Below are 18,056 nucleotides of genomic sequence, written 5' to 3' on the forward strand. Positions count from 1 at the left end.
ACTTTATTATTATGTATCATATCCTTCTTTCCTTTTTTTTATTTCTTTTATTTTTAAAGAAATTTTCTAAAGTTAAAAATAAGATACAGAATAGGTCGAGCATTAAAAACTTAAAGTTAAAAAGTACTTAAATAATTAATTTTAAAAGATTTTTGGGACTGGGAGTGAATACAATTTTTATGTTAAATGTTTTTTATTACGTTTGCATGGTACTCTACCATTCACAATTATAAAGTGTGAAAAAGAAAATAAGCAAGCAGAAAATTATACTCTACCAAAGCAATAATTTAATAAAATGTTTCCTTTTGTATATTTATTTTAATTCACCATATTTTATATCATTATTTTCTTTTTATTTTGTTTTACTGACAAAAATATTTGATAATTTAATATATAGCTATGAACTTAACTTAGACATCAAGAGTAATTTTTAGAATATCTAAATATTCTTGTTTGAGCAATTTTAGGATCAATAAAGATAGTTTTGGTGAAGAATTAGTAACAAAACTATAATCCAGAAGATCTAGAAATCCTAAATTTAATCTACAAATTTTTTAAAGAATCTTTTAGAAAATCTAGTAATAACAATTTTTAAAATCAGACAAGGATAATTATATTCATAAGAAAAAGAATCTTAAAAAGTTAATTAAATAGTAGCTGTGCAGCAGTAGTAAAAGTTTGGATACAGGTCCGGAAAAGGAAATTGATGTATATTTTTAAGGATCTACAGCCATAAACTTTAAACAACAAACATAACATTTAACATTGCAAATCTTTGTTTAGTGCCCCCGCTAATTTAGTTGATGTTTATAATGGCAAATTACTTTGTCATGGTTTTTTAATGTTTGCAAAGTATACTTTGCTATTCTCGAAATCATATAACTTTAAACTTTGAAGTGATTCCCCTTAAAGGGCCTTTTCGAGCACAGGGTTAGGACACCGCATGTGTAGGCCCCACAGGTACACGGGTAAAGAACAGGAAAAATGCCCTTGTCACTTATTTTGAATACTCCTTTTAGAGAAGTAGAGAAGACAATTTTGTCATATATTTGAATTTAACAAGAACAAATGAAATCAGGAGCAGCGGCACTCTTCCAGAAAGCAACAGACTTAAGATCCAGCCTAGACCTGGTTATCAAGGTAATAATAATTCTTGCATATATGTTTATTTTAAAGCGAAGCTTTTCTAATAGTTAAGTCGGTCCGCAACGGATAATTTATTTCGTTAATTTAAGCTTGTTAGAATTGTCCTTTTAATTTCAAACAATAAAGATTTCATTAAATTCATATTTTATTTACAGCTGAATTAATTATGCAACAAATGCACAGTAAAAAGTACATTCAGTTGAGGACAAATACACACCCGTAATAAAAGTTCAGAAGAAAGTGAATTTAAAAATTGCATGCTGAAATCTTCCTGATTTGACTAGATTAATATTCTGACAATAATGCATCCTTTTATTTAGGACAATGGAGACAGAGGCACATGTTCACTACCCGGCAGCCCCCTCCATCCCAGGAAGATTGGTCTCAGCTCCCTGACACCTCCGACCTCCAGGAAGTTTGGATCTTGTATGTCTCCAGAGAATGGGTAAGAATTCAATATTGGACGGTTTCTCTGTTTAGCACTGATGCGTCTTCTTTTATCTTGAAAATAAAGGTACTAAGAAAGAGAGGTAATGTCTGATTGAGCCAATAGGAGAATCGCATCGGTACATACATTTAATCTTATTGATTGAAATTGTGTACACATTTTGTTACGAACGCATGTTTTTTTTCATTTCATACATAGATAAAAGTCAGCTGTAAATAGTATATTTTCTTAGTAGAAAGCTTTGCGGAATCAGAATTAATTGCCCAAAAATTTCAATTTAAAAGCTTCAAATAGAGGTGGATTCTTTAAAAAATGATAGGCTGGCTACTCGCTAGTGAGGTTAAATTATTTTTGAGAAAAATCCTCCAAAATCGAATAAAAAAATTTACAAAAATTAAATAAAATCTTAAAAGGGTTATTAACATATGATTTTGTGTAATTTTTGTAGATTTTTAATGTGCTTTTGGATGATTTTAACAAAAATAATTTTGCCTCACTATCGAGTATCGAGTCTATCATTTTTTAAGAATCCACATCAGCTTGAGTCGAAAGTAAACAAAACTTTTGTCTGCTAGAAATGTTCTTTCTTAGATTTGACGAAAAAAGGGTTCAGAATATGCTTTTATTCTTATATTTCTATTATCTTGAAATAAATTAAGAAATAAGTAGGGGAAGAGGTAGTTATTTTTGTTATGGTTAGGTTATTTTTGGTACTTGGTAGCCTCGCAGGGCAAGGGCCTCTCCAGATGTTGAATTGCTCAACAGGAACTTGTATGGAAAGCACTAAATATGGTTTGGTAATGAAGCTACTTAAAAAAGGAGAAAATACAACGATGTTATATATGTACATATATCATTATTCATTTTTGCTTGATAATTTAATAACAATCTTTATTTTAGTTCTCGTGGAAGCACAGGTACTTTATCAAGTAGTACCAGCAGTACGTCCCGTGTACAGTCAAGCACAGCCCATGTACAGCCCAGTACAGCGCCTGTCCAGCAGAAACAGTTCAGCTACACTGTGCAGAGAAACTCTGACCCTCCGTCCATGGGTTCTCTGTTGACTGTGACTCCGCCAGCTAGGTCCTCGTCTCCTGGTCCTTTTACCAGCAAACTCAGGTAAAAATCGGTGCTTTGTTTGTAAAGTAAATGTTGTTTTAGGCTTTGCGGCAGGTAAAGACAGCCTTTCATTATTACAGTTCTAAATATAAAAGAGACAGAGAGATTGAGAATAAAGTTATTCATGAAAAGTATCTATTTTTATGTGAGAATGGTATGAGGATTAACGATAATTCTTTTTCAATATTGTTTAAAGCAGACAAAAAATTTTTTGTAACATTTGATAAAACTTAAGTGATGTAATTATTAATTGCAAGGTTTTTTTTTTGTAAAATCTTGTTTAATGAAAAAGTTTACTTTAATTTTCTCAATTTAGATCAAGCAGCCGAGGGCGCAATGCTTCTCCCTCCCCGGACCGTTCGGGTGGAGGTGGAGGAGCCAGGGGTAGGCTGTTGGCCCCCCCTGACAGTGGCATGAAGCGAGGCATATCCCCAACTCCCCTGGGAAATCTCAAGATTGTTAGTGACTCAAATTCAGGTAAGAATCATAGTCATCCATATAGTTGTACACATCTCTTTCATTTTGTCAGGGCGATTGAATTCAACTAATGTAACCAATACCAATAAATTACATGATTTCAAACGATTTAATTGGTAGAATCCCCTTCCCTCACCCTGGCATAATGTAGTGTATTGAAACATATAGAACATCTAGAGGTGTGTGTGTGTGTGTGTGTGTAGCCTACATTTCAAACCTACACATTATTCAAAACAACTGTGTAAGTAGTTGGGTTTTCTCGTCTTATTTTAAAGGAAAAGTTTTCCTTATCAGTTAATTGTCAAATTGATATTTGTCTATCAGAAATTATTTGATTTGCTGGGCTGATATTAAGGATAGAATTCAAATTTTTTTCTGAAATTATTATCTTACTTAGAACCATCCTATAAAAACTTTTTGGTCTATCTGTCAGTAGATAATGTATTGTTAGAAAATGTGATTCTAATTTAATTAAAAGTAAAGTAATTTGGAGCTGATATTGAAGGTAGACTGTATATGAGATATGTTAATTATTTTTTTGTGAATATTCGCTGATAACTCAATTAATTATGGAAAAACATCAAAACATCAAAACACAAATAACCGATGATCATCTTTCGATTTCATAAAATCCTTAAATATGATAAAATCATAAATATTGCAAAAATTATCGTAATAATATGTCACAATAGACAATCAATAGACTTTTAATGCAGAGATGGCTCGTCCAAAATATAATGAATTAAAAGTATAATGTTTATTAAGCTGTTATAAAGAAATTAGGAATTTGAACAATAAAAATAGTTGGATTGAGTTTTTTTTCTCACTTGTACATATTTGCACAGATTCCAACAAAGATATACCTACGTAATATAAACATTGCACACACACACACACACACACAACCCCACACACACACACACACTCACATATGAACTTGCATACAATCATATAAAACAGGAACGATTGCATCCATTAATTCTAAATTTGCTGTATGCATGAATAATATAATACACACCTAGGTATTTATGTAGGTAGTTTTCCAGAAAGCTTGAAAGAGTAGTGAAAAAACCCAGCTAATAAAAAATAACCAACAACGACATCTTAAAAAGATTCAAATGTGATCTTATAAATCGTTTTTTTTTCTGACACTTTTCTTAATTATTCTAAATTGGCATTTTGGCAATATCCCTTTTACTGCTATTGGAACCCACAAATATCCCCCACCCACTTTAATTTAAACTTTTAAATTTTGAATGTTTAGTTAAAGTAATGACAATGAGAGCCCTTCAGGTTCAAAGCTACTTAAAGTGCTTTAAATGTTGAAAACATGGGAGACAGCCTGGCTTTAGAATGAATTATGCCAAGTGTTGTAATTACTGAATTCTGTATTTCTACACAGAGTTTACCTTTTTACCCATGGAAATATTAAACTTTTACGTTTAGATAAAATCTTTCCAAGCATTTTTATTTTAGATAATTATCTCTTTAAGAAGGATAATGGCTTGCAATTAGTTACTTTTAAGATATTGAGAATAATAAAGGTTATAATTATGAGTAAACAAACAAAGCAGACAAGTAAGGGTAGACAAACTGTTCAAATTTAATGGCATGCTAAGTGCAATAATTCCCAGGAACAAGGGATAAAAAATGAGCCAAGAATTCACTAGGCTGCTATATAAGACAGACAACTACAGGGAAGTTTAAGCTTTTTAGTTTGACGGGGGTTTAAGGGGGTAAGTAAATGAGGGATTCCAAAGTTTCTTGGGGGAGCAAATACGCCTTTACCCCCACCATTGAACGTCTTTGTACTACTGCTGAATAAAGCTGAATATTCTTATGACAAATAAACAAACATATATATTTGTTGATTCTTTTCAGTTCAAAACATTTTTAATGGTAAAATGTTAAGAACTTATGCTATTCTAAAGTTGAAAATCTACATTACATCTATTTTGTTCGTCCATCTATTTTTAAAAAACATTCGGAGATTTTTTCTTGTCCCTCCCTTTTGTCCCTGAGTATTGCAGTCCACATTGAATATGGCATTTAAATCCTGTAACTCAGGGCTCCGCCCAAAAACATTTCATGTGCTTTTTTTCTCTCGCTCTCTTTTTTTTAGATGAGTTGCATCTCGTAATATTTGTAATATTTGTCTCAACTATTTTGGAGAACTAAATTACCTACTAAAAATTATAAACAGTAGATATGTCCTAACATCTAGGCTCTGGAAGCAGGAGAGAGATGGCAGAAAATTTATAATTAAACAGTCTATAATTACCCAAGAACCTATTTGAAGCTTCCCCATATTGGAAAACTCAGTATGTTAAGTTAAGTGGCTAGTGGGATCTTAACTGACAGACAAACAAAACCTTTCTACTGTATAAAATAAGATTAAAAATTTAAACTGGTTAAATTATAATAGTGACTTCACAGCCAAATCTAATTTAAGAGATTTCTTGCCTAAGGCAAACAGACAAAATACTTTTTACTTTATGTAGATGATCAATCCTGAACAATTTTATCCTTGTTATTCAATAACCAGGTATGCCCTATTTAGTTTCTAAAACTCGGGCATGTGTAATTGTAACTACACAATATCAGACTGGGATAATTCATCTGAAAGAAATATTTTGTCACCAACTTTTCTGCCAGTAAAAGTAGCACTTTCTGTAAACAGTTCATTACTTTCTGTACACTGACATCTAAAAAAGAGGAGTTTTAGTCTTAGTCATAATTAAATTTTATTACCACCAAAAGCCAAGGATTAGGTCTTTTAGATTACACATCACTCCCTAAAACAGTTGTATACAAAGTTTATATTTAGTAGGCTGTTGTGTCTATGAAACATAGAAAAATAAAAATAGAATTTGAAATTAAAATTTTAAACCAACAAGCTAGAATTTAATTAAAAATAACAGTAAACTACTATAAAAACATTAGGCTTGTCATCTTTTATACTGAGTTTTAGAGAAAATTGTCGACTACTGACTACCCTTCATTAGGGAAAGTTAATGAAAATATAAAATATATAATCATAGACAAGAAAATTGTCACTAGATTTTTATTCTAATTATTTTTTCTATGTTTAAAAGGGCGTGAAAAGTTTTGTTTAAACAAGGGAGAGGCTATGAGGGAAACTGAGGGGGGTCTAATCATATTTTTCCTACTGAAAAGAAAAGAGTTAGAATAGAATTATCAAAAGCTTCTTTTGGTGTGTGTAAACCTTTTAGGACTTCATACATGAATTTGTTTTCTTCACGAGTTTCTAAAACAGGTGACCAGTAAAGTCTATTATTCTCAGGAAAGCTCAGACCTTGGACAGATTTTAAATTATTTTGTTGGGATCTCTTTTAGAATGCTTTACAAAAATATAATATAGGAAAGAGAAGAAAAAAAAATATTTTCGAATCATATTTTCAAAGTGCAAAGAAAATTAAAAACTTTATTTCTAACTAGCGGCTACGCCCCTAGAGGCCTCTAGTGGCACTTTAAATGTTGTTGTTTGTTAAAGTTGATTTTTTATGTACGATACCACCTTATTTGACGTTGAAGTCTCCCCTAAATTAAAATTTTTCTTGATTTTTTTGTCATTTCTCTTGGGAGGGTGGTGGTACACTCCCCCAAAATAGTTATAAACCTTCCCGGGACTTATGAGAAGCTAGGAGAACCCGATCGGTTCAGCGGTTAGCGAGATCCTTCGGTACACACAGACAGACACAAAGACAGACAAACATCCTGTTACTTTAGTATAAGGATAAACCTCACTTATATATATCAGTCTAATTTTTATTTGTCCTATTAATCTACATATGAAATGTTTAGCATTAATATGCATGGTTTAAGAGGTATATGGATTTGGATTTCACGCATTAATATACATGCGCATTTTATGGGTAATCAAGTAACTATCAGCCCTATGTCTAAATTCATCTATCAATAATTTCAAGCCACTTGAATCAGACCTTGAGTGACATTGAGCACAGATTATTTTTCTGCAATTGAAATATTACTATTATAAAATTTAAGATTTGTCCTTTGCTTTATTGATGGAATCGAAAATCAGAGGTTTAGTGATATTTTTCAAATTTATTATTTTCTTTCCTACATTTTTTGAAATTGAGTCATGGTTAAAGGATTTCGTCCCTTTATCTCACATAGAAGCTAATTCGGATATCTTTATCTGGAAGTCCTAACTGTGCCTGGTAATAAGTTAAGCCTGTTTTGGGTCAAGGCATTTCCTGTACTCTAGTATGTCACGCACCGGACACAGCAGTAGGAACCATTTAAAACCTCGTCTTTTGACGTGGTATTAGGATGAGCTTCGAACCTAGCAACTGGTAAAAACTGACCCTAATTATATAGCAACTGGGTTACTAAAATTAAGCACAATCAAAGGGGCAAACAAAAAATGCCCCATACAAAACATACATACACCAAAACAAATAAACATAGGGGTTGTTTTTGGGGGGTAGGTTTTTAACTTTTTCTTATCTATTCCAAAAATCTGATGAAGTTGGGCCAGCGCATGTGACACTGACAAAATACATAGTTGGCTTTTTAAACACACTTCATACTAACAGGTGTCCCTTTAATGTTTCAATACTTTCTTGTAATTAAGAATATAAGAAAAATATCTATCCCAAAGCTGTGAGCTTCGTCAGTTTTTTGTTATTAGGATAAAAAGAAAGTTAAGTTTTTTAAGGGGGTTGTTCGTTTCTTCTTGCCTTGTCGCCAAGGCAATACTACCCCACGAAAAATCCTAAAATGATAATACTGTAAAACTTCCATAAAATTGTGGATGATCGGTCCAGCTGTTTATGAGATATTAACAGTTCTACAAACGGATAGACAGAGAGATACTCTTGGAAATTATTTAAGCTACAACAACAACAAAAAATAGTGAAATTGACTTCATAAAGGGAATTTTCTTTGTATCATATCTTTTGAATTCTTTTAACAATTGCTTTAATTGTCCTTTGTGTATTTGTGAATATTTATTTACTGTAATGTAAAAACATATAGCTTTGTTTCTAACCCCAATTTCTAAGTAGATAGGAAGGGACATATAAATTATAGCTCCGCCTGATGTCAGGATATCAAAAAAGTTAAATATTTGACTCTGAAAGGTGTAATCTACAACACCAATTGAAATACCTTAAATCTTTTTTAATGGTTAGATTTAGAAGAAAAGAAAAGATTTTTAAAATATATTTTGGATTTAGTTTAATATTTAATTAAAAAAACTTTAGTATATTAGGGTTATGGGGTGTTCCGTATCTTAAGATAAATATTGAGACAAAATCTCTATAGGGGGGGAGGGGAGAGTTGACCAACTTCCCTTACAAATAGCCTAAACCTAGCAAAGAAAATTAATTCCTTCTTAAAATTGTGGAGTAGCAGTAAATAAACATTTATACATTTGACTACTTTAGTTTAAAGGATTGACCAGACCGTAATCTTTTGAGTTTCAAAAAAATCCTTTAATGGTACAAGATCCCTTTTAATTATACCTTTTTTTGGACGCACATACATTAACGCCCAGCCTAATGAGGAGCTTTGCTACAAAAAAAAACACTGGCACCCAGAAACAACGAGGCATTCATGTTAGGCATCTTCATTGGTGGTATATCCATCTGATTATCATTGGATAGACACAACAGATAGAGATGCAGGGCTCGTGCCTGCCACATACCAGGGGACAGGGGTTCAGTACAACAAACTAAATTGTAGATTTATTGAGTTTCATATTAATAGTATGTTAGTTATTCTTGTTATACTAAAAAGTATCTCAAGACTCAAAACTTTTAAATATTTTGAAAACAATCACAAGATAAATCAAATAGAACTAAAGAGAAAAGAAGAGAAGAGAAGAAAAAAAACAAATATAAATAAATTTAAAAAATTGCACTATAGGGACAGAAAAGGACGTAATAAGAAGTAACAATTATTAATTAAAATCTAAAAATCTTTTGTGCTGCATAGTGCTTGCTACATAATGCCCACAATATATATCTGGCTTGTCCTATACACCTTTGATAAGTGGAGACGGTGCGTGACAAAATTTTAATAGGCAACAACTATACGGAAAAAAAACAAATAGATTTTTTTAGATCTTCAAAATGACATTCAGATAAATAAGAATAAACTTACCTAATAAATCTTATATACATATCGTTTACTACGAATGAAATCGAGTTTTCCAATCTTTATTTTGAGCTATTTTTGTTTTTGTCCTGATACGTCTTATGGATTTCTTTATGGATGTCCCCCCGCGCCATAATTTAGATCCCTTATTGGGTTAAATATCTACATATCTTTTAGTATTAAAAATGTAATTAATATGCAACTTACCTTGAATTATCCAGCAAAAAAAATAAACATATCCGCCATTGATATTAGGGCCTTAGGCTTTCCGTCAATCTAATTATATAAAAATCTTGTTATAATATTCAATAGCATACGCTCATCAATACAGATGAGAACATATAAATGCCTTTAATATCATTTTAAGGCATTTAAAAACTTTGTAAGATTTTGTATATTATTTAAAAACATCAAGATTTTTTAAGGCATTGCGAGTTTAAGCAATGCACAAAAAAAGATAGATATCCGATTCCCATTTCTCTTGTCGACCATATGGATTTTATAAAAAATTATTATTACTGATCAAATTTTTCAAATAACTTATATTGACATAATAACGACATTTTTACAGAAAAAACAGCATTTTTTCGTTAAAATGAATAATTAAATATTAAAAGTTGGGTATACATATCAACTAACTAGATTAAGTTATAAAAATAGTATAACCTACCTCTGTAAACCTTAGAACTAAACCTTAATTCTTAATCTCTATTCTCGTATTTAAATATATTTCCAGGAAGCGTGGAGAGTGAATTATTTTAAAAGGATTTTGTAGAAAAGCAATATTTTAGAGTTCTTTCTCTCGCCCCCTCCCCCTCTCTCTCTCTCTCTCTCCCCTCTCTCTCCTCTCTTTCTGTTTTATCTTTTAAATTGTTAAAATGCTAGACATAGGATATTTCGTGTTACTTTCAACTTTGTGGTTTAATTTGGTTTGGATTGTAGCTCCTATATAATTAGATTTGTCCGTCTATTTAACCTACAATTCAAAATAGAAAATATAAGGTTTATGTTTTTTCCTAACAACCATATTATGTCTGTACTGAATCTTTTCCGGGAGCTTACTTTGATTAAAACTAAAAGTTGAAAAGTTTGGACACTACTAGTTTGGAACCAACTTATTCAAAAGTACTCAAAGTTTTAGAGCCATCGAATAAGATTCGTGGTTATAAAACTTTGGGTACCAGTGTAATTTGTAGAAGAATTACATAGTGATGATTTACTTGCATTTATTTCTTATGGATTAGAAATAAAATAGCTTCGCTTTATTGGACAAGATTATTGTTTTTAGTTGGTCAAAACTGTACACATAGATTGTTATCTGTTTAATTTAGCCCACCAAAAAAGCAAATCCCATTTAATTTTCTTTCAAAAAAAAGTATGGCCAACAAGGATACACAGTAGGTAAAGTTTTAAAAACACATCTTGTAGTTCTGTTCTTAATGTTTTAGTGAAAAACAAAATAGCGCATTACTTTGGTAACAAACAATAAACTGAACTTTAAAAAATGTTTATACAGTTAGGGAGTTGAATCCATTTTTATAGAAGCAGAAATATAATCTATGATTATGGTTTTGACCCTCTAAAACTGTAATCTACCTTTCCACTTTCCCCTCTCTTGGTGAAGATATCTTCAACGCCGATACGATTTTTGAAATGTAAGATTCTACTTTCCCTTCTCTTGGTGAAGATATCTTCAACGCCGATACGATTTTTGAAATGTAAGATTCCACTTTCCCCTCTCTTGGTGAAGATATCTTCAACGCCGATACGATATTTGAAATTTAAGATTCCACTTTTGCCTCTCTTGGTGAAGATATCTTCAACAAGAGAGACAAAAGTGGAATCTTATATTTCAAAAATCGTATCGGCGTTGAAGATATCTTCACCAAGAGAGGGGAAAGTGGAAGGGTAGATTACAGTTTTAGAGGGTCCAAACCATAATCATAGATTATATTTCTGCTTCTATAAAAATGGATTCAACTCCCTAACTGTTATAGGATATTCTAAATAAATTATTGGCTTTTTTGAAAATAAGAAATACATCAGTGATAACAAAAAATAAATCAAAGATACATTTTACCATGGGAAGAAAGTATAATGACTATATTATCATGAACAACTTGCAGTATTTTTTATTTTACCTTGATTACTACTTCAAAAGTAAATCTGCATATTTTGAATTAAAGGTTTCTGTTTTTTTCTTCAGGGAACTAATTTTGTTTTAAATCTAATGCAGATTTGATAAAGAAATTCTTAGTATTAAGAATAAACTTATTACAAATTTTGCTTTATAGTACCGAAGCAAAAATGTATAAGAATACAAACTTTGATTGTTTATTACAGGATATTTCATATTAAAATTTTTAAAACTTGCTACTAATTGGTTTAAGCAATCTTTTATTTTTTAGGTAAGTTTTTTAGTTGACGAACTCTTCAATCATATTCCGAGGCGTGCAGAAGAGGGTTGTATCTTAACACCCCTTAAAACTCTTTACACATTTTGGTGTTAAAATGTTCAGGTTAGCTTCGCACACCTTCTTTGCAATGCATAATTTAAAAAAAAATTATATACAACTAATATTTTATATCAAATTGCTCCGTTAATTAGGTGCCAATGTTTCTGCTCTAAACTTTAATAAAAATGACCCAACTCACCATTTTGTAAGTTAAATATTTATTTCAGGCCGATAAATTGATGTATATCCCCAATTACTATACACAAAATTTCCTATTCTGTATATTAAAATTAGTGGTTGAAATGTCTGAACACTAAACTTAATGAACCAACCAATAAAAGTTTGATAAAAGTTCCCAAAGTTGATAAGCCAACGAATAAGAAAATGTTATTATACAACTTTTGGGGCTAGCTTAATAAACAGCCCATTGTCCCCTTCCTCTCTGTATGTAATTATTTACTTGAGATTCTACTTATTAAAAATGTATCTACATTGCAATAGTAATAATACCACATTAATTTTGCATAATTGCATAATCAAATTCTAGAAGAAATTATTTTTCTGCCCAGGCCAGCACATAATTCGTATAATTCCTGTATTTTGGTGGAAAATTGCACTATTTTGCGAACTAGGACAATCATTTTGCAAACTTGAGCATAAAATATATTTCTTTCTTTGGAAATAAAAATATGGATACATTCATTACACTGCACTGCACACGGGGTACAGGAAATGTAAATCAATAAATTTTAGTCACGAAGCTACTCCATATATAATACTTAATTGTAGGTCTAATGTGAAAACGAATAAAGTCCCTCAATAATGTCATAAAAATGAGGGATGAGGAGAATAGGAGTAGGAAAGAAAACCTCTAAAAAAAGAGATCGATAATCCCTCGTTTTTATGGTTGTAACATGCTGATTTTTTAGAGGCTTTTTTCGTCTTCTCTAATGTTCTGTCGGTTAAGCTCTTAAAACTCAAAAGTAAATCGCATTTTTACTCCCAAACCTGGCTTACCCTAACTTACTTTCCTCTTACACCCTTTTCATTTCTGCTGGATTGACAGCAAAATTTATACATTTGCAAAATTTGTTACATTTAAAGACTTTACATTTTCTACAATGTCCTTTTTTATTATTTACTAACTTCTCTATTCCTGTAATATACACACAGGCAGCGCTCAAAGGCTTTTAGACTAAAATATGTAGGAAAAAGTAATATTTTTGAGAACTTTTAAATTTATTTTTGGAATATGAAGAGAATAATCTCTTACTCAGGGAAAAAAAGGCTTGTAAAAAAACATTTTCTATATATTTTCTAGATATTGCGTATATAATTAAAAGATTAAAAAAAAGAATTTACAGAATAATATATCACGATAAATTCATGACCAATTTTTCACCTCAAAATTTATTCCTTTAGCTTAAACTTTTGCACTTTATCTCTATACAATATGGTACATTTTTTGAGGAATTCCGAGAAATTTGAAATAAAATCATTACTTGAAAGGCAACTCTTTATTCTAATTTTAGACGTTGTAATTAGTTTTACAAGTGTAATTTTGTTAGGAAAAAAAAGGAAAAAATAAACCTTTCAACAGAAGGTGATCTCAGTTGAATCGAGTATTTGTTAGAAGTTAAAATTTAAATACAAAAATATGCTGTTATCATTTCAGTATGCATAAGAACACAGTCAATTAGTTATTATTAGAAGAGAGTTATATGGATGGCATGAGATTTTATTATTAAAGCTTAATTTTAATCATAAATGGATTTATTATTACTTGGATCTTAAACCAGATTATCATGTACTCTAATAAAGTGAATCTTTTAGCTGGTTAAATAACAAACAACCGCCTTAACCACCCCCGTTACTTCATCCCCTCCCCTCATACTGGATTAACGAACTGACCAATTAGAAATGTCCGTCCATGTTAGCAACCTAAATTGCCAGTGTTTTTGCCTCTCAAAATGTCCACTTATATTCTTTATCCATTCGGCTGTGAGGATGTCATTCATGACCCATATTGTTAAATATTTGACATAATTAATTGATATAGATTTTTAAAATAATTAAATTAGGTTAGAAATGAACAATTGTCATTAATAGTTGGTGTAGATCTTTTCCTTTTTCTTATTTGTTCAATTGTTTAAATTAACAACTAGCTAAAGATAAATTTTGCATATGCTGCGAATCAAATTGTAATGCATCTTTTAAATAAATGTATTTAGCATTATTGAACATTGTATGGATCTAACATAATATGACTAACTAGGCATTCGAGTCAGGATGAAAAAGATAAATAAACAAACCATAAACGAGCAATATTATAAGGTGTATATACTGGAATTGTTGGCTGTTGCTAAGCATTACCTTTAAATTGTTTCGTAATACTTATAACTGAGTTCTACTATTAACAATTTAACATGCTCCATAAGAGGTAATTCACCTGATGCTTACGTTTACATTGTAAGAAACATCAAGTATTATCTGTCATACCTGTCAATATTTTTCTGAATATATTGATAAAATAACAGCACTACAGTTTAATAAATGTGTATCAAACACTGATATTAAATATTTAAAGCAATGTGATAAACTTATATCTTTTCCCTTGCAAATTTATAGAAAAAAATGGGAGGCCAGATTTGATAGTTTAGGCCTATAGATATCTCTGTATAGAGAAGGGTATAAATCATACAACCACACCCAGGGATTTTATGGGACTGGTATAATAGAATTCTTGGTAATTCTTCAAGACCGCGTCATGATTATAGACGGTAAAATTATTCATACTGCTGATATGTCAGATGCGCGACAACCATGCACAGTTAGCACTTTCAGATAATCAAAGAGTTAGTTGTCTATTGGGTGTTACTTATCCTAATACTCTGGGTGTTTGGAGAGAGAAACAGAGCTCCCCTTAGTTATCCTTGGTTGCTGCACCTGACGTTAAATTGTCATGAAAATTAGAAGTGTGGCGTACTGGACGAGGATATTCGGGATTGAATTAACCCGCCAATGATCTCTTCCTCCCTGATGATACCCATAAGTGTAATTCAATAGAGATCCCAACATTTTGCACAAAGAGTTCAGTGTACTAAGATCCAGGAAACGGACAGACATTCTGACATTTTTAAACATGTTTTTTTTTAAAACTAGTTTGTTGAGAAAGAAATTCAAGATAGCATTTTCAAAGTATGTGCCTATTTAAATTTTTCATATTTTTACTTTACTTTTTATCGTCGTTATAAACGTTAAATAACGGTGTCATGGCGATAAAATGTCAACATTGCTTTTGGGTGAATCTTTATATAGTTTTCGAGATAGCTAGCAAAGGGGGGGGGGGGGGCGTTAAACTTTTCATTGATTATAATAAAACCAGAGGAAGATTCATATTTTCAAACTTATATTAACTAATTATGTACATATTTGCGCTTCTAAAAATGTTGTGATTTTAATTAACATGTGACTTGATTTGTAGATATATGGTGAATGAAATTCATAATGTTGACGTAAATGTTAGCAATGACCATTTAACATACAGTCATATAGTCGACTTCAACTCTTTATTAATTAATAGACTATCAAAACAAGGCTTCTAGGTTTGTTATAGTGTTCTATATATCCATCCTAAAAAACAAGATAGAGTTTTGGAGAATTGTAACATAGTACATAATTCAAACTAATTAAAATTGTTGATTATTTGTCCATGTTCCTAGTACTTGCTATATAAAGAGGTGAGCACCCTTCAACAAAACTAGCAGCAATGCCGTTTTAATATTGATTAACTCAAAATTTACAATTATATTTTATGGCTACATTTTTTATTGTAAGTTTGTTTAATATTGAATTTAATTTACATGGCTAATCATTTGGTTAAATTTCATTTAATGATAACTAGTTTTGTTTTACTATTATTAATGAGTTTATGTTAAAAATGAAAGTGAGAGCCATTTTTTTTTTGTCGCGAACTTTGAGTTAACCTCCCAGATCTTAGTATGGCAAATGGATTCGATTTGAAAGAACATCAATCAATGCCCATTAAGTGTATTAAGTGTATATCTACAGAGATACTACCAAGGTTATTTATTCAGGTGTATGCAATAAAACCTAGCCGCTTAGTTTTGATGAGATTGAGCAAATTGTCACTTAATTTTTAGCTAGGGAATTCAGGATGATAGCCTAAAACCGCCACAAATACGTTTATAAAGCTTACCTAAAAAGTACAACCAATTAAGACCAGTTTTTACTGATATCTTTAGCTTCAGATAAAAAAAAATATTATATTAAAGGATATCATTGGGGAAAGAGGAGAGAGGAGGTTATGAACCCCCCCCCCCTCCCCCCATGGAGGGAACAATGGGCTTTTTACTACACCAGTCCCCAAAGTTTTATAATAAAGTTTTCTTATTCGTTGGCTTAACAACTTTGGGAACAATTTTGATGCGTTAATTCAAGTTAAGTGTTCAAATGTTTAACCAACCTAATTCTAATCTACATTTTGTTTATTATCATTGGGGATGTAAATCAATTTTTCGGCCATTGTCTTATCCCATTAGATCCCTGACTTGATACAATGCCTTGACTACTCCTACTATATATAGTTAGGGATGATTTTTATTCTGATATGAAATACATGGAGTTACAGCACACGCCTTTCATATTTAGATACCACATTCAATCAATATTATTACTCTGTTCAACTTGGAAGCATATTGGTGACATATCGATAGAATGACATTAACCAAAAAAATTATAGAGCAGCTTCTCCTTAACTCAACCTGTCTGTATCCGTCTACATATATCATTTTGATATCAAAAGCAGTAATTGACGACTTGAAAATTGAATCTACAGAGTTTATTTTCGATTTAATTTACAAATACAATTTCTGTTCAAACTCATGATCAAAATTTGCCTTGTTTTTATTGTGTACTGCTCTAGGGATCTTAAGGGATAAGAGTGACATTGGATGATAAATTAATGTACAACCCCATTTATGAAAAACAAAATTACCCTTTATCTAGATTAGATAATTGGTATAATCTTTTGAAAATTGCTAGTTTAAACTATCCAATTAAGATATAATAAATTTGGGTAACCATCAAAATTTACAGGCCGATGTCCCCCCCCCCCTCTCTGGTATTTCTGACACAAAATGAGATGTATAGATTTGTTCTTTAAAGGATAGAGAAGAGGTTAGATAATGTGATAGCTTCACCCGTTTATGGAGTAGTCAATATCAAATCAATATGATGTTTCACTTCTATTATGATGCATAACTCTTAAATTCAAGTACTGGGGGATATTACATGTATAAGAGATACAAAGTATCCAAGTATATCCCTGTGGGACTTTATAAACTAACCTAAACTTATCCACTTACCTAAGCATTACAAAAGGTTCAAATAGCATTTTTTCTTCATAAAAAATGTATTTTAAGAAATCATGAACTTGCTATATAGCTAAATAGGCCACAATGTCAATTTTAATTATAATTTCTTTTTCTGTAGTTTGCTAGCTGGGGTATTAAGCTACAGACATAACAACACATTTTTATTATTTTAAACTTAAGGTATGTCTTCTTTGCAAAAACAGAAATTCTTAGGGCTCATGACCTTTCGAAGCATTAACATTGTTTTAAGGGAAATAAGAAATGGGGTTGCCCGCTAAAAACGTCTCTGTAATAAAGACAAATTAGTGTTAATAAATTTTGCTATCAACTTTGATTTGAAGTTTTATTATAGCTTAGCCATTTAAATTTATTTTAGAAAATTGGTTAAAATAATTTGATTTAAATTATTTTCTTAAGAATTTAAATAGAAAATTTTCAGATTTTTTTTCTATTTTGAGGAAACACATTTCTCTGGAATGGTTTGCGCAAAAAATAGACCTAATCAGGAATATTATAGAATAACTAGAACAAAATTAGGATACAAAAGAGAAATGATTTTAAGAAAGTTATTGTTATTACAATTGTTTCACACTTTTTGGAAAACTTAGTTGGAAATGTTGTAGAAATGGAAATTAAATGTTTAGGTTTACATAGAAATAAGCTTACAAATTTTTAGTCATTAATAGTTTTAAAAAGCTGTATTTAGGTCTGGGCTAGAAATTGAAAAACATTAAAATCTCAGACAGTCAATCCATTTAAATTCCTGGCCTTATGTTGTAACCAGACTCTGTTCGCAAAAACTTGACCGACTCACTAATCATAATGCTGTCTTTTACTTAACTGTTTTAACCTTTTTTTGGTCCAGTT

At 30.9% G+C, this 18,056-nt stretch overlaps 1 protein-coding gene across 8 annotated transcripts in view; it reads left to right on the forward strand.

The window, feature by feature from the left end:
• LOC145314110 (uncharacterized) overlaps positions 1–18,056 on the forward strand; it is a 415,520-nt gene that overhangs the window by 137,488 nt on the left and 259,976 nt on the right. For all 8 annotated transcript variants that reach the window (XR_013877630.1, XM_080153896.1, XM_080153899.1 and 5 more), the window contains exons 9-12: positions 1,079–1,140; positions 1,467–1,591; positions 2,495–2,713; positions 3,030–3,190. Coding sequence is in view for 7 of the 8 variants with exons in the window: in XM_080153896.1 (XP_080010022.1) it covers positions 1,079–1,140; positions 1,467–1,591; positions 2,495–2,713; positions 3,030–3,190 (567 nt within the window). In the remaining variant the exon portion in view is untranslated. The remainder of the gene's footprint in view (positions 1–1,078; positions 1,141–1,466; positions 1,592–2,494; positions 2,714–3,029; positions 3,191–18,056) is intronic.

This window comes from Acartia tonsa, chromosome 3 (genome assembly GCF_053477335.1).
Source record: "Acartia tonsa isolate MP-2025a chromosome 3, ASM5347733v1, whole genome shotgun sequence".
NCBI classification, from domain to species: domain Eukaryota; kingdom Metazoa; phylum Arthropoda; class Copepoda; order Calanoida; family Acartiidae; genus Acartia; species Acartia tonsa.